The following is a 21,313-nucleotide window of genomic DNA, read 5'->3' as shown; positions in this document are numbered from 1 at the left end:
TGATAGATGGATGGTAGTAACGGGCGAGAGAAAAAAAACAGAACAAAACAAATACAGTGATACCTTGGCTTACGAACTTAATTGGTTCCCAGACAGAGTATGTAAGGCAAAAAGTGTGTATCCCAAAAAAATTATTTCCCAAACGAAACCATTAAAATGAGAATAATCCGTTCCCAGGTCCCGATAAAACATAATTTTCTACTTTTCTAAGCTTGAAAACTACACAAAATATACCTTATTTTTTGTATAATAAATGTGTTGTGGTATTATAATTAAATAAATAAACTGTACTATATAATAACGTCGTTTTATTTACCTTTGTGATGGTCGTTGATGGCTTGATGAAAGGAGTGGGAGGAGGTGGGAGGGAGGGAATTACTGTTTGGAAAGTCGCATTCCATAAGTACCGTAATTAAAGAAATAAATTGTACTGTACAATAGTCATTTTATTTACCTTTGTGATGATCGTTGATGGCTTGATGGAATGGAGTGGGAGGAGGTGGGAGGGTTAGCCTATCTTTCATAGGCTTATGCCCAGGGATGGACTTCTCTTCCTGTGTAATGAAAGTCCGGTTAGGAATCTTTTTCCAAAAAAGGCCAGGGTGTGTGTGTGTGTGTGTGTGTGTGTGTGTGTATATATATATATATATATATACACACACACACACACACACACACATATCTACACACACACACATATATATATGTATATATATATATATCTACACTCACACACACATATATACATATATATATATATACACATATATATATATATATATATACATATACATATATATATATACATATATATATATATATATATATATATATATATATATATATATATATATATATATATATATATATATATATATATATATATATATATACACACACACACACATACATCCACACATCATGTTGAGTTTTTGGAAGTTGCAAAGGGAAAGACATCAGAAAGAAAGCAGTCAATCTAAACAGCGCCTAAGCACTCGTTAAATCCAATTTCTGCAAACGAAGCGATAACCCCTCCGTGTGCGCTAAGCGTTTTTACTATACTGTTACCGCTCATCTTTTCTGGATGCTTCTGCTCTCCATGTGGGGTGACATCAAGTGTCTCGCAGTCCTTCCCACTCACACTCTGGCATTCAGGTACCCCCCCCAGACCCTCCCCACTACCCCCCTCCTCTTCGCTGCCTCTATAAAAATGTGCATGTCTTCAGCGTAAACGTCAGACTTGCACACGTAGTAAAGACGAAGACACCACCGTCCTTTTGTCACCTCACTGGGAAAGTTCAGGTCAGAGATTTTATTTCTTATTTGCGTGTTTTCATCTTTGGATTTTTTCTGGATACATTTTAAAGTCATCCGGAATGGTCAAAAAATAGGGTTGGACAAATATTGATTATTATTTTTTTAATATCCTACAAATTGATGATAAAAAAAAATTATTGTACTTTTTGGGGGGGGTTTAGAATTTAGGATGGCCGTCATTGGCCCGCAGGCCACAGCATGACCACCGGTGGTAGGTGAAGGCCTGGCAGTGAGCCGTATTAAATTCAGGAGATCATCAAAGACGGGTTAACAACTTTTTTTGACCACGAGAGCTAACTTTGGGCCATGAATGAGAAGGGCAATCTTGAATATTATTTTTTATTAAATTCCCATCACGTGTGAGAAAAAATTAAATATAATATTTTAGGTGAAGTCGCCGGTTGCGCTCATAATTTCTCTCACGGACTAGGAAAGCAAAGAAATATATGCGACACTTGATTCCAATGCATTTTGCCAGTGTTTACATTTTTTTTAATGACCCTTTCGATGACATTCGTGAACTGGTTGAATTGTCTCCATTTTATTTTGTTAATTGGTCTCCCAAAATAAAATCATCACAAAAAAAAAATCCAGATGAATTTATTTCATGAGACAAATTAACAAAATAAAATGGAGACAATTCAATGCATCTTTTTTCATGCATTCTTTGATTATACTTAATACTTATATCAGATATGTTTAAATGAATAGCGGTCCACCAAATGAGTATTTTGTGTTAATTTAGAAAAATGTGCACGTACATTCAGAGGAAAAAAGTGAAAACTTATCAAGAAGACAACAATTATCCATAAAACAAAAAGCTGAAATAAAATCAATACACCAAATAATTGTCCCTAACTTTGCTTTGGACCAATTTTATATTTTGAGACATATTGTCATATAAATCTAATATTCCAGCATGAATAAATACTTTATTCTTTTTAGATTACAACAGTAATAAAGTCAGATTGTTTTTCAAGCTAATTTATAATGGTAGGCACTATTTTTTCAGACGAAAGGTGTCGAAAAAGTGCAATAATAAAGTTGTATTTTTGAATTTTTTTGACCGAGTGGTAAATAAAGCAATGGTTCTATTAAAAATGTAGAGTGGAAAAAAAAGCAAATTATTGCGCGCTTGAAATATATATATTTTTTATCCTGACAAAATCATATTTGTTCTTACAATTTTTTTCGGGAAAAAAAAAACATTTCTTCCAACAAAATTGCTTTCATCTACATTTTTTTAAAAAGAGATTAGAAAGGATGAAATATTTAGACTTTTTTTCCCCCGGCATTTTAAAATTGGGCACATTTTCAATTCTTATTTGGCTCAAAGTGACAATGACAACACGTTCAATATTTTTGCCCTGGACCGATAAATGTTCAGAACTGTTTTGACTTTCTTGTGCTCCTTCATCCCCTGGCAGGTTTTTTTTTCCTCATCTCACCGACCCCCCACACCCACTCAACATGAGGTTCACGCTACGCACGCTCGTTTGTTGCTGCGTGTTGATGGCGGTGATGCCGCTGGTGAGGAGCGCCGTTGCAAGGAAAAGGTGAGCTGTCATGTTTGTTTTGGGCTTAATTTGCGAGCGCATGAAATTACCAAAACTCAAAAGCGATGTCAACGTGGCAGTTTGTTTGAATAGAAAGTTTTTGGTTGTATGCCGAGTCATCAAAATTGTCCACCAGATTCAAAAACAAACCTCAAAGTGGTTCATCAAACTTCCATTCAAATGTGTTGATGTCAAATTTTACTTGAAAGGACAACCGAAGCGTCCGGGACAAGTTGTGTACATAATTTGTAAAATCGCTTCAAATGACTTCTATCTAGCGTATTTTACACAGATTCCACGGTATATAGCTATATTTTACGTTTTAAGACTCGCGCTGAATATTAGGAAGTCTTGTTTTCGAGTTGATGACGATGCCTGACGTGACGTCACTAAAGGAACGCCCATGAGCAAGAAAGCGACACACAATGCATTTTGGGTACTTTGTTTGGTCTGAAAACTTCGTGTTGATCCATCTTGATGGCGAAATTAGAAGGAAAACATAAATAACGCGACGGTGAATTGTTGTGTATTCCACCAAGACTACTATTTGATACTAGTTGACACAAATTCCCAGCAGACAAATCAGCCCATTTCCAATGGAGCTTGGGCGCCATCTTGTGCATTTTCTGGGACGCTACATTGGAGTCCTGACGGGACTTCTTAAATCGATTGCAAACATGTATGCTTTCCTCTTCAGAAGTATTTGAATCATATTCATAACTGGATGAGTAACAAGAAAGCATCTTCTCCAAATCTGAAGCCAATGTTTTCATTCTAGAGCAAGGCAAGACGTTGTGGCGTGATGTCACGAACAAGGGGGCGGGACCTTCTGAAATTCGGCATCTCCGAGGTCATTTTGAAGTAGTTTTGGGACACTTTAACTCATTTTTATTGGTGTTTTGCATTTCACTAAAAATATCCGCCTGAGTGTTTTGGGTGTGTGTTTCGATGCTATAAAACATTTTTCTTATGTCAGTTAGTAAACAAAAAAATGGTGTCGGTTGTCATTTTAACGTTGCCAACATTCTCCGCCCACATGCTAGGACAAAAACTCAAATTCTAAAAAAAAATATCCACACCTGATTTTGGTAGCAATCGGGCAAAATCACAAAAGACCAGTGAGAAAGGACCCCAAAAATAATGTACCCAAAAACGATCACTTTCAACCAAAATGCTACACTTACTCTGTCATATAAAGACGCCTCCCTACTTACGAACATTCAAGTTACGAACAATGGTACATACAAACATTTTTGTAGTAACATATGTAGTATTCTTTCCAGTTGTACATGTACATATTTTTATAGAGCATATATTTTATTAAATGCTTATTTTTCAGTCCAAAAGAATACAGGTTACTTATACAAGCCTTCAACATACTTGGCTATCTATTAGCTAGCTAGCTATCGTTCTATCTATTTAAGTTATTTTCGGGTTGAGTGAATGCTAGCGTGTGTATCTGCCGCTGCTCACCCACAGAAAAACTTATCCTGTGACTGTAAAGTGACCGTGAGAAAGGCGCTTAGAAATGAAATACAATACAAAACAATACTTATATAAGCCTTAAACATACATTCCATACAGAATATAGCACAGAATATAGCACGGAATCAACTTACGAACAAATTCACCTTACGAACGACCGTTCAGAACGTATCTCGTAAGTTGTGAAACGTCTGTACTGGGCATGGGCTCTTGAGAATTTTTGGTGGGTCTCTCTTTCAAGGAGCCACTGGGAAATAGTCAAAATGGGCCCAAAATGCTGCTTGATTCTTTTTAGAATAACTAAACAGAGGCCTCATGTTCCTTCTCGCTTGCCTCAGGTTCAAAGGTCGTCTGCTGATCAAGAGAGACGTGGCCACGGTCCACGTGGAACCACCACAGCAGGACGGCGACACTAAAACTGAATCGCCGACCTCCAGGTATACAAAGATTTGAATGTTAAGATGAACATCTGTAAAAATCACATAAAGTTTCACTGTTTAAAAAAAAGATGGATGGTAGTAACAGGCGAGAGAGAAAAAACAGAACAAAACAAATACAGTAATACCTTGGCTTACGAACTTAATTGGTTCCCAGACAGAGTGTGTAAGGCAAAAAGTGTGTATCCCAAAAAATTATTTCCCAAATGAAACCATTAAAATGAGAATAATCCGTTCCCAGGTCCCGATAAAACATAATTTTCTACTTTTCTAAGCCTGAAAACTACACAAAATATACCTTATTTTTTGTATAATAAATGTGTTGTGGTATTATAATTAAAGAAATAAACTGTACTGTATAATAAAGTTGTTTTATTTACCTTTGTGACGGCCGTTGATGGCTTGATGGAATGGAGTGGCCGGTTTCATCAGCATTAAACACTTGATGAGGAACGTAACCTTCTTCTTTCACCAGCTTAAGGAATGATCCCTTGTAGGTGCTTTCTCTGCAATAATTTTATCTAGTTCCTCATCAATTGTGTTCTGTTTAGCTGATTTTTAGTTGTTTAGTTGATAGCTTTTTGCATCGAGTGTACAGATGGCTTGTGCGGGCTGTTTGTGGAGCCGGATTGATGGGATATTTTAACCTTGCAGTCTACACTCTGCCTTTGAACTTTCAAAGTTGAAACTCTCTCACTGTCGTTGGCCTGACTCTTTAATGTTTAAACCACCTCCCCTCATTGCTGCGTTCTTGACTAATCACGTGGCTTTAACCGAAGACTGGGGGCGGGGAATAGAGAACAAAAACAGTTGGCTGCCATTTTGTTGTTAGGAGAATGGGCTAGTTCGCGAACGACACATCACTCATTGTGGCAGCTCCGTGTGTATCCCGAAAAATATTTCGTATGACAAGGTAAACTTTTTATGAATTTAACATTCGTAAACCGAAAAATTCATAAGCCAAGGGGTTTGTAAACCGAGGTATCACTGTAGCAGCATTATGAATGGGAAATGCTGGGACAAAAAAAACATACATGGACACCATTTTGGGGTGACCACCTGCCTGTCAACAAAAACTCTAAAGACTTATATATTTCATTTTTTTTGTAGCCTGTTACTAAACATCAGAAAGCGACGCTCGCCATCCAAAACCTCCGGCTGCTTCCTGTTCTCGTGCTCCTACCACGATCTCATCCACCGCCTGAGCCAGATGCACGACAACAACAAAAAGATGCCCATCGCCCCAAAAGACAAAATGAGCTCTATCGGCCGTCGTCGCCGCCGGAGCGCTGACGAAACCACAGACTCTCCCAGGTTGGAGACACTCCCTTGTTGGGTGTGCTTGCTCAACACAGACAAACCCCAAGACAAGTCCACTCTTGATGAGTCAGTAGGACGGACGTGGAGTGAAACGGACCGGCCACGCCCGACGCAACAAGCGCCATTGATAACAAGGGCCGATGGAACTGAGAAATGAGAGTATTCGATGGAGAAGATGACGTCATCGAAAAAAAATTCAATGAAATGAACTGCTTGTGGAGTGGAATTTATTGAATATGTAATGAGCTCGGTCAAACTATATAGATATATATTTTAATTGTCTGTTGATAAACTTGTGCATCTCCGTAATTTTGAATGTGGTGGAAAACTGAATTTGTTTCAGAATTTAAGTTAAAAAAGTGGATTTTATACATCACAACAATCTCCTGTGGAACCTATCCAACAAAAATAGCACAAGATGGCGCCATAGCCCCGTCTAACCGCAAATTAGAATATACGTAGTATGAGAAAGAAATAATGAACAGTATGTGAAAGTCAGCAAGCTTGCTAGCTAGCTAGCTATTTACGGTAGCTAACTAGCTAGCTAGCCTGATGGATAGAAATTAGTTGATTGAGCCACTTCATGGAAATCAGCTTTTTTCCCCTCCCTGTTCTAATTTATTGAAATGCACTTGTATATGTTTCCCCTGACTCCTAATTGCTTTGTACTTGTTTTTCACTTGTAACTTCAGTGAAGTATTTGATCTTTGTAAAGACCTTTTGATGCAACTCTTGTATTGGATAGCTGTCAAAAATGAAGTATCCGATGATTGTAACGCGCAAGGCCACAAGGACTAGGTGAAAGGAGGAGCGGCATGCCACCATCTAGTGGACATATCGCAGGCCTGCAGTTTGCTTGTTGTCAAACTGCTTCTTTTACTTATTTGAATGTAATATAAACCCGCTCACATCGCGTTGTTGTACCAGCAGTAAAAGCTACAATGCTATCAAGTTGTACCGCCCCGTTTCTCAGAAATGGTAAACTTAACATAGAGGTGTGCTGCCTGGGAGTTCTCAAGTCGCTTTGTCAACATTGCCACAGCAAACTCTTCACAATTCAATCAAAACAATGGTGAGTATACACCCTTTTACACCGTTTTAACTTTTCATTCATATGTACATTTTATGGCACATACATATACAATTTCAAAATGTCCATTTAAAGGACAACCGACGCCCCCGGACAAGTTGTGTCCATAATTTGTAAAATCGCTTCAAATGACTTCTACTGAGCGTATTTTAATGAGATTCCACCGCATATAGCTATATTTTACATTTTAAGACTTGCGCTGAATATTCCAGAAGTCTTGTTTTTGAGTTGGTGACGAGTCCTCACGTCTGAAAACTTCGTGTTGATCCGTGTTGATGGCGAAATTAGAAAGAAAACACATAAATAACGCGATGGTGAATCGTTGTGTGTTGCACCTAGCAACTATTTGATATTCGCTGACAAAAATTCCCAGAAGACAAATAAGCCCATTTCCACGGAGCTTTATCGCCATCTTCTGCCTTTTTTGGGTGCTACATTTCCCCCCCCAGATGCGTCAAAATGACACGGAATAAATTCTTTAATCGATTGCAAACATGTATGCTTTCCTCTTCAGAACTATTTGAATCATATTCATAACTGGATGAGTAACAAGAAAGCATCTTCTCCGAATCTGAAGCCATTGTTTAGATTCCCGAGCAAGGAAAGACGTCTTGGCGTGACACCACGAACAAGGGGGCGGGACCTTCTGAAACTGGCCGATTCCAAAATGTGTTTGCTACTATCGAGAGGCACATTGGGCATTGAGCTGGGTGAGGTAAGATGTTGTTTTTTTTTGCATAAGACCGGACACCCGTTTCCAAACTGGCTGATTTCGCCAGGGTCCCAAACCCGAGAGTTTACTTCAGCATGAGAGAGGATGTTTTTAAAACTATTAATTAGTTCCTGCGGCTCTATTTACCATCAGGATTCTATTTACAGTACTTTTTTTAATCTTACATGTTTTACTCACCTGGCCTTATTATTATCTATTCATCTTTTATTAATTATGTATTTATTTTTACAGCAGTGGTCCCCAAATCATTTTGATCAGCCAAAATCCAAGACGAGCAGCCCGATCCTCAACAAACCAAGTGGCCCTCCCCCTTATGAGACCTTCATCTAAAGAAGCATCATACAAAGCTTCCTGCTCAACTTCCTCTTAGCACGACTTGAAGCTCAGTGAGGCTGCTTGCCGGTTTCTACACACACAGTAAGTAAAACTGCTGTTTTTAAAATCGAGTAAAAATATCTATTAAGATGTAAGAGTTTGTAGATTCATTCTTTTTTTTAATACATATTGCAATATGTGGCAATATGTGATCTGGGCTTTGACATGTACAGTGATACCTCAGTTTACGAACTTAATTAGTTCCCAGAAAGTGTGTGTAAGGCAAAAAGTTCATCTGCCAAACATTTATTTCCCATAAGAAATAATTAAAAATGAGAATAATTCGTTCCCAGGTCCCCATAAAACATAATTTTCGACTAAATAAGCCTTAAAACTACAGAAAATATACCTTATTTTATGTATAATAAATGTGCGATTGTAATGTAATTAAAGACATATACTGTATTGTATAATAAAGTCGTTTTATATACCTTTGTGATGGTAGTTGTCAATAGATGGTAGCAATAGTCGACTTAGTGTAATGATACTGGAACAGCTATGTCACACAAATGCACACCTCGTTCGTGCTTTTTGATGATCTCCTTCTTCTGCTCGACCGTAATTTTCTTTTGTGTCCTCTTCGGCTTAAAACTAGCCTGTGGTGGGGTCTTTTTCGGTCCCATAATAGCAAAAGTACTCCACTCGATAACAAACCACGTCTGCACTCAAAGGGGGTGTGGAAAACTAGTCCGCCAGCCATCGGGGCACTCCGTGTTGTTTGGTTCGCTTGCCAAAAACTAGCTCGTATGCAGAGATTATATTCTCGTGAATTTAATGTTCGTAAAGCGAAAAGTTCGTAAACTAAAGCATTCGTAAACCGAGGTATCACTGTAATTGTTTTGCTAAAAACTACTTTAAATCGGGAACCAATATATTAGATGTGGGTAAACAAGCACAGTGTTGGTTAAATACTAACTGAAAATTACGCACTTAAAAAAAAAAAAAAAGAGAGAAAAAGAGAAAATATTCGGAAATATTATTCCTAGAGCTGCATATATTCATTTTTGTCAATGTGACAGAACAAGAGGCTTTTTAAAATAAACACCCTTGACAAGAGCGACCACTCGACCTGGCTTTCGAGTCAACGCGGGTGGTGGGAAAAACCGAGGCCCGATAGCCAGCGAAGGGCATCAAAGTTGACATTCCACTGCCAACATGGGAAGAGCATTTCCAGAGCAGACGTTTCCTCCGGGGCTCTTAGTCAGCCAAGATTTGCCTTTTTAAGGAAAGCGGATGGAAAGTTCTATAGATAGCATCACGCCAACATGACACGGCATATTTACGGAAGGGGCTTTCTCTGTTTTTGCTTTTCGCAAACTCCAATTTGGGCTCTGTACATACAGTGATATCTCGGTTTACAAATACCTTGGCTGACGAACTTTTCAGTTTACGAACGTTAAATTTATGAAATTTTTACCTTGGCATACGAACTTTTTCGGGATACACACGGAGCTGCCTCAATGAGTGATGTGTCATTCGCAAACGAGCCCATTCAACAAAATGGCAGCCAACTGTTTTTGTCCTTCGGTTAAAGCCACGTGATTGCTCAAGAACGCAGCAGTGAGGGGAAGTGGTTTAAACATTAAAGAAACAGGCAGACGACAGTGAGAGAGTTTCAACTTTGATAGTTCAAAGGCAGAGTGTAGACTGCAAGGTTAAAATATCCCATCAATCAGGCTCCACAAACAACCCGCACAAGCCATCTGTCCACTCGATGCAAAAAGCTATCAACCCAGCTAAACATAACACAATTGATGAGGAACTAGATAAAATTATCGCAGAGAAGGCACATACAAGGGATCATTCCTCAAGATGGTGAAAGAAGGCTACGTTCCTCATCAAGTGTTTAATGCTGAGGAAACCGGCAACTCTATTCCATCAAGCCATCAACAACCATCACAAATGTAAATAAAACAACTTTATTATACAGTAGTTTATTTATTTAATTATAATACCACAGCACATTTATCATTCAAAAAATAAGGTATATTTTGTGTCGTTTTCAGGCTTAGAGAATTAGAACGTAGAAAATTATGTTTTATGGGGACCTCGGAACAGATTATTATCATTTTAATGGTTTCCTATGGGAAATTAATTTTTGGGATACACTCTTTTCGCATTACACACGCTGTCTGGGAACCAATTAAGTTCGCAAGCCAAGGTATCACTGTAGTTGGGTTTCCAATACCAGTGAAAAAATAATATAGGTAGTCATCGAATGCCGCCAAAATATACATTGGTGTCAAGGTAGTATGCTCAAGGACATTTCTAACATCTTTGGAGGTTAGTTTAGCCTGGGTTGACAGTAATAATTATGGAGAGTCTTTGGTGTACAATCTAGGAGCATTTATTTTATTGATCAAATCTGTCAAGCGTTTAAGTTTTGAACAGATGAGTTTGAAAACGATATTAAATTGTGTAGTAGTCTGTTGCATAGCAACGCTTTGAACTCTTGCGCAATCTTCCCAGGTCACCATGAAAAGAAGGGAAGGAGTTCTCTGCAAACAGCAATCCACACCTTGCCTCGGGAGAGGTCAGTGACTATTATCCTTCCACCCTGCCACCGTCAGCGGGCTGTCCACAGTGTCTATTTATAAGCGTAGCCACGGTCACCACACCTGACAATGTTTTCCACCAAGGCGCAGTAACAAAAGGTGGCTAACACTGAAAACTGTAATGGGGTCCATAAACGCATCATTATGATAGTGGTGGCGAAAGACATTGAAGCACCCATCACAAATTTGAATGCGGGAGAAAACTTTGCTGGCGTGAGGGACTCAATAATAATAATAATAATAATAATAATAATAATAATAATAATAATAAAATTTCATTTATAAGCACATTTCAAAACTGTCAAGGTCACTTTACAGTCACAGGATAAGTTTTTCTGTGGGTGAGCAGCGGCAGCCACACACGCCAGCGTTCACTCAAGCCCAGAACTAACTCAAATTGATAGAAAGCTATCTCGCTAGCTAGCCAGCTAGACATCGAATAGATAGCTTGCTAGATAGCTAGTGAGCACTCTAGATAGCTAATAAATAGCAAATAGATCGCAAATAAAGTGCTAGCTAGGTAGCCAGCTAGATAACCGGCTAGATAGCAGCGATATAGATAGAAAATTATCTAGCTTGATAGAAAGCTAGATATCGAAAAGATAGCGAGCAAGCCAGCTAGATAGCTAATAGAGAGCAAATAAAGTGCTAGCTTGGTAGCAAGCTAGATAGCTAGCTCGATGAAACAATACTTTTTGGGTCACTCTCCCGAAAGAGGTGTGTGTAAAAGTGATTGACAACTGTCAAGACTGTCAGACGAGTACAGGTTTGCTTGCAATGAAATGGGGGACATTTGGAACACATCTTGGGAAAGCCATAAATTGACTAAAAATTGACAGAAATAGCTGCAACTCTGGTGAATGGTCTTCCATAATCTGACTAATATGTGGTTGTAATTTGATATAAGTAACTTTTTAATCAAAGCCACAATTGAAATTTTCATGGGTACGCATCTTTTTGGGTCACCCTGTACATGTTGCGTATTTGAACAAGAAACATTATTTTGAGCGGTAGTGTACGGACACGAGAACGATCGCGGGGGGTGTGAAGAATGGTAAAAAAATGGTAATACGGAATGCCATGAGAAGCATTTTAAAATGGCAAAAAATATTGGCCGGCGCTGCTTTAAACAGTTGATAAATTGCTAGCTACCTGGCTAACTATCTATTGGCTATACCAGTGATTTTCAAACACTGTACCGCGGCACACTAGTGTGCGGTGAGAGATCATCAGGTGTGCCGTGAGAAACTATCCAATGCCTCTTTTTCAAATTTAAAATTTTACAAACATTTGTTAATCATTTTCTGCCAATATTATGTCATTGTCCAGCGTCCGTGCTGAAAAACACTGGGAGGGTAATTTAATAGTCGTCCGTGTGGCAACAACACATCACTGATTGCCTCTTTTCTGCGAGATGGTTCGTAGTGTGCCGCAAAAAAATTCCAATGTAAAAAAAACATGCCCTGGTTCAAAAAATGTTGAAAAACACTAAGCTATACTGTATAGCTATATGGCTAGCTAGCTATATGGCTAATTATCTAGCGAGCTAGCTATCTATTTGAGTTATTCCGGATTGAGTGAACTCTGGCGCATGTGGCTGCCGCTGCTCACTCACAGAAAAACCTATCCTGTGACTGTAAAGTGACCTTGAGAGTTTTGAAAGGCCGTTAGAAATGAAATGTATTATTATTATTATTATTATTATTATTATTATTACAAATTGAATAAATGGTGCAGCAACACAAGTAGACAATATAACAATAGTCACAGGCGTATAATACGTACTTATACTCTTACAAAAAAAAGGACCGATATTACCACAACTATCTTGCAATGGTCTGTGTTTCAACCTCAAATCTACATATATATATATCTGTACATATATATTACATATAGTTGTGAGACCACCACCTGATTTAGCCACCCCGCACCCCTCAGCCCCCGTCACTATGAGACTCCCAGCGGCCCAAAATAGTCCAGATGACGAACACATGAACAGCCTGGCCTCAAAGTCTAGTGAGAGTGAGTGAGAAAGATATCAGTTGAGAAAGTGACAGCTCAGAGAAACAAGCTGGACATTTCCAGAAGAGCCCGAAGCAAACGATAGAAGTGTTACCCAAGAAGGTTGAACTCGTAGAAGCACACAGCATGGCACAAACTGTCAATGAAGGTAGGAAAAAAAACATGTCAGGCCAGTGAAGTCAGATTTCAAAATTGCAGGATTTTTCTTTTTATTGGAAATTTTCCATGGTGATACGGTAAAACAAAATGAAGGGTTGCTTATAATTTGCGATTTTAACCGTAGTTGTGGAAAATGTATTTTCCTATGTGTGTAAACTGTCCCTCTGACTATCTTAAGTGTATAGAAATTATTTGAAAACCAACATCTGAACTGCTTCATTGTACTGGATATATGAAGTTATAAGTTCTATTAGATGTAGGTCAAGGACGTGCGAGGAGTTGCTCAGCTGTCGCGTTGATGGCAGGCACACGTGTGCCGTCTGTGGAGGCCTATAGGCCATGACGTGCATCAGTGTGGCGACTAACTAACAATCAAGGGTTCCTGAACAAGAAAATCAGAGAAGCCAAACCGGTCAGGATAGAAGGAGCAGAACCGTAACTAAGAAACGCTGCAAGTTGCTAAATCGACTGTAAACAAGCGTTAGCATCGACATTATCACCTTAAAAGTCCCTCAATCTTAAATACAAAACAAAAAGTGTGACAAACTAAGCAGAAGTGCACGTTACCACCAAAAGATGAAAACAGGAAGTAGAAAATAGTACCTTGCGCATCTAAAAGGACAAGCGACATCACGTTTTTGTTTCCTAACTGACATCAGAAAAAACGTTTTATAGCATCTAAAATACCCAAAACACACAGTATGATATTTTTATTCAAATGCAAAACACCAATAAAAATGACTCAAAGTGGCCAAAATCAGCAAAAAATTGAGCTGCGAATTGGGCATTTTCCCCCAAATTTTCGCCCCAAGTTCGTGACGTCATGCCAAGACGTCTTGCATTGCTGGAGAATCAAAACAATGGCTTCAGATTCGGAGAATATGCTTCCTTGTTACACATCCAGTTAGGAATATGATTCAAATAGTTCTGAAGAGGAAAGCATACATGTTTGCAATCGATTAAAGAATTTATTCCGTGCCATTTTGAGGCAACATTGGGGGGGAAATGTATCACCAAAAAAGAGGCAGAAAATGGCGACCAGAGGAGGAATTAATCAGCCCGTTTCATGCTTATAAATTCCTTGTATGGAGCTTGGTCGCCCTCTTCTGGCTCTTTTTGGTGCAACACAACGTTTTCAGACCAAACAAGCACAGCAAAATGACGTCACGTACGGACTCGTCACCAACTCAAAAACAAGACTTCCGGAATATTCAGCGCGAGTCTTAAAACGTAAAATATAGCTATATTCGGTGGAATCTTTGTAAAATACGCTCAGTAGAAGTCATTTGAAGCCATTTTACAAATTATGGACATAACTTGTCTGGAGACGTCGGTTGTCCTTTAAGGCTAGCTGTGTGGTCTCAAGGAGGGTTCATGAGGTCTGTTTTTGTTTACCACGTGCGGGATACGTAAAAACCAATGGTACCCAAGTCCAGACGGGGCATGTTTACTGGTGTGGGGTTTCAAAACACATTCGGTCCTGGAGCAGGTGAGAAGTGTTACATTTTAGCAAGTCGCGAAGTCGACTGTAAACAAGAGTTACACAAACGGTGGAGTGACCATGTGTCAGAGTCAACTGAAGTGTTTAACAGCGAACAGAAAAAAAGATGGCAAGATCATTGAAAACATGCTAAAGACTGCCCATGTGAATCCACCTGAGAAACCGTTATCGCGCTTTGTATTTGCTGTCTTGATTAGCCAATAGTTCCAGGATGCACTTTTAAACTAAAGCAAAGTATCCGCAACGAACCCTCAGCAGAGATGCCACGGCTCTTCCCAAAAATGTCCATGAGCGAAGTGGATGAAAAGGTGCGTTTGCTGGCCGAAAAGGTCTACGCTTCAGCCTTGAAGGAAGAGGACACCAAGGACGCCATGGCCCTGTTCACCGTCCCCGAGCACTGTCCCATTGGCCTCCGGGAGCACCGTGAGCGCACCCTTGAAAAAGAGTTGGCCGAGCAGCGGTCCAAGGAGACGGTCAAGAGGTCTGGGAAGGCGGCCTCATCAGGCAATGGCAGCCGTTACTCTGAGTTTTCTCTTGAGTGATACCCGCTTTTCTCCCGTGCGTCACCAGGAAGAAGAACTTCATGATGAAGCGTTCCCAGTCAGTGTCCCTACAGATTTCCACCGTAGACTGCGGCCTGATGACGCACTCCCCCATCGTGTCCCCAACCACGCCCGAAGCCGTTTTTTCAGAGAGCTTCCCTGATTTCCAGAGGGTGACAATCAGTGGAGACTACTGCGCCGGGGTAAGCATGTTAGTCATAAGAAACAATCTTCATGAAGAGACACTTCTGAAGCTGCTCTTGGCTGACAAAACGCAAGTGTTTTATTTAGGTTCCGCGATGTGATGCACAATGGTTGTGCTTATTCTAGGTCACTGTCGAGGATTATGAGCAGGCGGCCAAGAGCCTTCTAAGAGCTTTGGTGATCAGGGAAAAGTACTCCCGGTTGGCTTACCACCGCTTTCCCAGGACCATTGCCCGGTTCCTCCGAAACACAGAGGGGGAGAAGTGGCGAGAGGAGGATGAGGTCTTGCCAGGTGGGTAAACACTGAGTCCACTGCCTATCTACAGCCTTTTAACATTCCTTCTCTTGACCTGTAGACATCTGGCCGTTCCCACGTGAAGACGAGGACCCATATTCCACGGAGAGCATCCCTGAGAACTTGGACTACGAGTTGCAGATGAAAGACGGGATCGTTCATGTTTACAACAGCCCAGAGGCCTTGAAACAGCAGCAGCCTCGTAGGCTGCCTTATCCAGACTTGGAGACCTTTGCCATTGACCTGAGCCACGTCCTTGCCATGATTGCTGATGGCCCCACGTAAGGACTACCCATACTACATGGTTGAAAGTGCTGGTGGCCCATAGCAAAAAATAAAAAAAACAACTGGGATTTGATACAGGACACATTAATGAGTACTCTGTCTTCCAGAATCCACTGTCCCAAAAACTTTAAGATTTCAAACAGGTACACCTGACTATCTATTGTCTTGCAGGAAGACGTACTGCCACAGACGACTGAACTTTTTGTCCTCCAAATTTTACCTTCATGAAATGCTGAATGAAATGGCCGAGCTCAAGGAGCTGAAGAGCGTTCCGCACAGGGATTTTTACAACGTCAGAAAGGTTGGTGACCAACCACCGACTAACCCCGATTTGAGCTTTTTACCCATTGCTACATTCAAACACCTGGCATCCTAAAACCAATCTGTGCTATCAAACAAAAGGTGGACACACATATACACGCCGCCGCCTGCATGAACCAAAAGCACTTGCTGAAGTTCATCAAGACAACATACCAGACGGAGAAAGGCCGCGTGGTCCTAGAGAAGGGCAGCCAGAGGTACACGCTGGAGGAGGTCTTCAAAAGCCTCCATATGGACCCGTATGACCTCACCGTGGACTCGTTGGACGTGCATGCTGTAAGGAGAAAACGTGTCAAAATGTTCAGTGCTACGGTTGCAAATCGTAAAACTTTGACCTTTGCAGGGGAGACAAACATTCCATCGCTTTGACAAATTCAACTCCAAGTACAACCCGGTGGGAGCCAGTGAATTACGAGAGATTTACCTCAAGACCGACAACTACATCGGGGGAGAGTACTTTGCACGTCTCGTCAAGGTGTGTCCACTTTTCATCGGAACTAGTTAAGACCTCCGTTTCCATTGGCACTGGGATTTGGGTTTACAACGGACTCCATTTCTATGGCAGCGACCGGTTTCACCGACTGGAGTCCAATCACTCGTTGATGAGTCACAATTTCACTTGATATTTGCATGAAAACCCCTTTTGAGCCAAACTATCCTAATCCGAGGACCCCCACCCCTGTACAAGAAAAGATACGGACAAGGTCATTCAACACCTCGCATCAAAAGTATATTGAGAACTTTCTGCGATCCGTTCCAGGAAGTGGCAAAGGAGCTGGAGGAGAGCAAGTACCAACACGCCGAGCCTCGTCTGTCGATCTACGGACGATCCGCCAGCGAATGGGTGGGCCTTGCCACTTGGTTTATTCAGCACAGAGTCCATTCTCCAAACCTGAGATGGATGATCCAGGTCCCTCGGATCTAGTGAGTGCTGTCCAAAGGGGTATTTGGGTCCAAAAGGCCTTTCCGAATGGGCATCAGTTTCTGAGAACTTTCCTCTCTCTTTCAGTGACATTTTCAAGTCAAAGAAGTTGATACCAAACTTCGCCAAGATGCTGGAGAACATCTTCATCCCCATCTTTGAGGCCACAGTCAACCCGCAGAAGCACCCGGCGCTTCATGTTTTTTTAAAATATGTAATCGCCTTACTAGCGTCAAACAAATCAATGTAGGTGCTTGTCTTCAACCCTGATCTTCATCTCATTCGGCATCTTCATTCGGCAGGTGACAGGATTTGACAGTGTGGATGACGAGTCCAAACACAGTGACCATTTGTTCTCCTACAAAAGTCCAAAGCCTGAGTTATGGACCACAGACGAGAACCCACCGTACACCTACTATTTGTTCTATATGTACGCCAACATCATGGTGCTTAACAACCTACGCAAGTGAGTCATTTGGTTTAGAAGAATACAGCCGTGTCTTCGCAGTAAAAAGACTGTAACAATGGCCCACGAACGAACCAGTTGGTGGTTTGGAACCCTTGTCTTAACTTCACTTAGGGAGAGATCTGAAAATGAACCAATGGGCATCTCTCAAAATGTCACACAATAATTGTCCTACACACTTTTCACATTTTTATTTTGTCCCTCCAAAGGGAACGTGGGTTGAACACCTTCCAGTTCCGTCCCCACTGCGGCGAGGCCGGCTCCATTACTCATCTGGTGTCTGCTTTTCTAACGGCGGACAACATCTCCCACGGCCTTAACCTGAAGAAGGTAATGGCCGTCTTGCGCTCTCAAAAAGATGAACGTTTTTTTTTTTTTTTTTTTATCCTCTCATTAACAGTAAACTTCAAATACACAAGACAAAAAGTGAGTGTCTCTCTTTGTAATGGCTATGACAAAATCTGACACTGTAGTAACTAAGTCATAGCCAAAACCAGTTGTGAGAAGTCAATATGTACCAGATCTTGTTGACAACTCATCACCACAATGCAGGTTCCTCTCCTATATTTCGTCAACTCCAATTCTAGGATGAGGTTTGATACCTAGCTCAGACATGAATCTGCAGACCTTGCATCTCAAATCACATGAATTTGATAGAGGTGCCTCTTTTCCACAACACCAGACTCTCTCATTTACAGATCTGGTACTTTGTACCAAGGAATCATGATACATACAGCCTTGATACTGGTGCTCATCTCTTGGACTTCTTGGGACTCATTTGGACCCCTTCATCGTAACAGTCAAGTCCTTAAAACCACATTTGCTATATATCCTGTCCGCTAGAGTCCGGTCTTGCAGTACCTCTACTACCTGGCCCAGGTCCCCATTGCCATGTCGCCGCTGAGCAACAACAGCCTGTTCTTACAGTATTCCAAAAACCCACTACGGGAGTTTTTCCAGAAGGGCCTGTCTGTGTCGTTGTCCACTGACGACCCTATGCAGTTCCACTATACAAAGGTTAGAACCTTTGCCATATCCAAACGAAGCTTGCGGAGTTGGATAAAAACATGAATGAAATGGCGTTGAAATATTCACAGGAAGCACTGATGGAGGAATATGCCATCGCAGCTCAGCTCTGGAAACTCAGCACCTGTGACTTGTGTGAGATAGCCAGAAACAGCGTGCTGCAAAGTGGCCTGTCGCACCAGGTGAGAACCCAACAAAACCCCAAAATGTGTATATCCACAACTGGGTTTCACATGAGTGAACCAAGAAACATTTCAGTTCATGTCACTGCAATGGGGTGTAATGTAGGATCACATTTTGGTGGATTATTGCAGTATCTGAAACTCATGACAAAACGTTAGCGGACACCCGGGCAGATAACTGAAAAGTTGCCTGCCCGGCCATAAAGTTGCCTTCCCCATTTTTCACAACTTGAAACACAATAAGACGTCAATAACAAAACATTGTTGCTAAGTATAAAGGATTTTTTAAACTAAGGAATTACCGACCACAAATAATCAATGATAAATATCCCTTGCTGAATATTTTGCTCGAGTTGTCGTTTGTCGTCAATGCAGCACAATGCAATGTTTGCGTTGCGTTGTCTGCTCAAAGCCAGTGCCTCACACCGCCTCTTTCTAAGCGGCTTTCAAAACATTCAAGTACACTTTCTAGTCACGGTACAGTCTGAAGCACTAAACAGGCTTCTGATTGGCTGCCGTGCCGAGTATGCAAATTGCCAAACGAACGTTCGTTTAGTGTACTTGAAAGTTTTGAAAGCTTAGAAAGAGGAGTCCACGTGGCTTGTAGCGGTTTGCTTGTAGCTTTTGCTTTATTGAATAAAACAAACGTTTGATTTGAAAATAATCTTTTTTTTTCTTGAAGAAGTTGTCGGCCAACCGGGAAGAGACATTGTGAAAGTTGCACGCCCGACGTAAAAGTTGTATGGCCCGGGTCTACTGCAGACGTTATTTCAAACACTGCTTATTGTTTCAGCAGTGCACCTCAAAACTGGGCTTTTCAGTCCTTGTAATTAGTTTAATTTGGAAACATACAATTTTGTAAGGAATATATGTAAAACACGGAGACCCCCCAAAAAATTAGGATTGTTTAGGCCAAAGCTGCCCAAACTTTTTGACCAAAGATCGACTTGTTACCGCACGTACACGCATTTACCCACCCATGCCCAGGTGAGCAAAACCCACAAAAGGATGAACAAAACTGGAAAATAAACTATACATAAAAAAGGCGAGTTTGTGAAAGGCAAATCACTGCCTACCTTAGTAGATGTTTACACGCAAACATTGAGTACAGCGTGTTCAACATCGCAGTTCACGTGTAGTGTTTTGAAATGCTTCTTCCGGAACTCTAGAAGTAAAATAGTCATTGAGTGTTCAGAAAGGCGCTTGTAAATTAAATTTATTATTATTTATTATTATCTAGATTTCCATTTTTACCAGTACCTTCAGTGACTTGTACAATGTACAAACTCCGAATGACAATAAAACTAACCCTAAAGAGCTACAGCCCACCAACTCTGATCAGTAGCTACAATTCAGACAGCTAACCGCAAACGACTTCCGTGATGCAGGTCACGGGGCACTGGAGATAAAACGTGACCTGCTTTTTTATTTGTATTTTCTAAATACTTATTGTTAAAGTTGGATTATTTAAACACAAAATATATCATCTTAATAACACGCACACAGGCACACAAATGTTTTGGGTTGTTGTGTTTTTTTTTTCTTTCGACACACCGCCCGCAATTGACTTTGGACCAATCCGCGAGACTGACAGCGATTGACGTTTTGTACTTATCTGTTTTACATTGTCAACCAAAAAGGGGAGAGGAGACAAGAAAAAGTGCAAAAAAACATACTATGAATTTTATTGTCTTATTTCCAGGAGAAGAAACATTTCCTGGGCTCCAACTACCTCCAGGATGGCCCCGAGGGAAACGACATCGGGCGCACCAACGTGGCGCAAATCCGCGTGGCGTACCGTCACGAGACACTTTGCAACGAACTCAGTTTTTTAGTGGACGCAGTCAAAGCAGACGCGATCGTTCCAGGGGTGGAGTGATTTGTGTTTGAAATTGTTTTCACATTTGATATACATCATATTTTTGATCGATGCTGGTCGCGTTTATTTCAGATACGTGAAAAAGACTTTTTTTTTTAGAAACATTTCGCACATTCGACAAAAACGTCGCGAATTCAAAGACACGTCTTTTCAAACGGGGTTGGCAAATGTATCATTGAAATAATCGTGTCAGATTTTTTTAAAGCGTCAGGTGTGAAATGTGTTGGATATTTTTTTCAAAAAATATACGTACTAAAATGACGTCTTTCTGGAATGGTCGGGTCAAACAACGTAGTACACAGAGAGAGTGAAAATATTTTATTGTAACAATGGGGGAAAATACTCCTGCTACAATCAATCTTGGTGATTTGGTTCAAACTTGTACAGTACATATGGATGTTTCGGAAAACGGCTCTGTTAATCTGCTAATGGTCACGGTCACTTCCCTGGTGTTATGCTACCACCTACCGGCCAAATACAACATTGCACATGCACAATTAAATGTTATACTGTATTAAAGGACAACCGACACTATTTTTTTGTTTCCTAACAGACATCCGAAAAACGTGTCGCTTTCTTAGTCAGGGGCGTTCCTGACGTGACGTCACGTCAGGAATCGTCACCAACTCGAAAACAAGACT

The 21,313-nt window shown here is 40.7% G+C and overlaps 2 protein-coding genes and 1 long non-coding RNA gene across 6 annotated transcripts; 2 read left to right on the top strand and 1 right to left on the bottom strand.

Moving 5' to 3' along the window:
* Nucleotides 1-454: 454 nt before the first annotated feature.
* On the bottom strand, nt 455-20,173 carry LOC148897592 (uncharacterized). Its single transcript, XR_016114937.1, has 3 exons — nt 19,870-20,173; nt 16,351-16,471; nt 455-554 (listed from the first exon to the last, which is right to left on the bottom strand). It is a non-coding gene; the product is annotated as an uncharacterized LOC148897592 (long non-coding RNA).
* LOC148897593 (uncharacterized) lies at nt 1,244-7,062 on the top strand. Its single transcript, XM_088996241.1, has 4 exons — nt 1,244-1,302; nt 2,745-2,873; nt 4,697-4,795; nt 5,906-7,062. Exons 2-4 carry the CDS (start codon nt 2,788-2,790, stop codon nt 6,270-6,272), a joined length of 552 nt encoding a protein of 183 aa, XP_088852367.1. The 5' UTR covers nt 1,244-1,302; nt 2,745-2,787; the 3' UTR covers nt 6,273-7,062.
* Nucleotides 7,906-21,309, top strand: ampd3b (adenosine monophosphate deaminase 3b). Of its 4 annotated transcripts, none has more exons than XM_088995954.1 (17): nt 7,906-7,920; nt 8,170-8,355; nt 10,783-10,846; nt 14,809-15,031; nt 15,121-15,295; nt 15,423-15,588; nt 15,653-15,872; nt 16,048-16,177; nt 16,279-16,473; nt 16,541-16,672; nt 16,958-17,121; nt 17,207-17,333; nt 17,422-17,585; nt 17,795-17,915; nt 18,429-18,602; nt 18,683-18,793; nt 20,496-21,309. In XM_088995954.1, exons 3-17 carry the CDS (start codon nt 10,789-10,791, stop codon nt 20,670-20,672), a joined length of 2,337 nt encoding a protein of 778 aa, XP_088852080.1. In that variant the 5' UTR covers nt 7,906-7,920; nt 8,170-8,355; nt 10,783-10,788; the 3' UTR covers nt 20,673-21,309. The 4 variants fall into 4 exon arrangements, with proteins under 4 accessions (XP_088852080.1, XP_088852079.1, XP_088852082.1 ...); XM_088995953.1 differs by having other exon boundaries at nt 14,806-15,031; XM_088995956.1 differs by lacking the exons at nt 7,906-7,920; nt 8,170-8,355; nt 10,783-10,846 and adding an exon at nt 12,897-13,038.
* Nucleotides 21,310-21,313: the final 4 nt, after the last annotated feature.

This window comes from Hippocampus bargibanti, linkage group LG05 (assembly GCF_051943395.1).
Source record: "Hippocampus bargibanti isolate YZ-2025 linkage group LG05, ASM5194339v1, whole genome shotgun sequence".
Taxonomy (NCBI): Eukaryota; Metazoa; Chordata; class Actinopteri; order Syngnathiformes; family Syngnathidae; genus Hippocampus; species Hippocampus bargibanti.
The sequence above is the reverse complement of the archived record's forward strand: the minus strand, read 5'-3'. Positions and strand labels throughout refer to the sequence as shown.

Coding starts and splice junctions, on each gene's coding strand:
- ampd3b (XM_088995953.1), top strand. CDS start 10,789: ATGAAAAGAAGGGAAGGAGTTCTCTGCAAACAGCAATCCACACCTTGC. Junction 16,673..16,957: donor ACTTTGCACGTCTCGTCAAG/GTGTGTCCACTT, acceptor GATCCGTTCCAG/GAAGTGGCAAAGGAGCTGGA. Junction 18,603..18,682: donor TGCAGTTCCACTATACAAAG/GTTAGAACCTTT, acceptor AAATATTCACAG/GAAGCACTGATGGAGGAATA.
- LOC148897593 (XM_088996241.1), top strand. CDS start 2,788: ATGAGGTTCACGCTACGCACGCTCGTTTGTTGCTGCGTGTTGATGGCG. Junction 2,874..4,696: donor AGCGCCGTTGCAAGGAAAAG/GTGAGCTGTCAT, acceptor CGCTTGCCTCAG/GTTCAAAGGTCGTCTGCTGA. Junction 4,796..5,905: donor ACTGAATCGCCGACCTCCAG/GTATACAAAGAT, acceptor TTTTTTTTGTAG/CCTGTTACTAAACATCAGAA.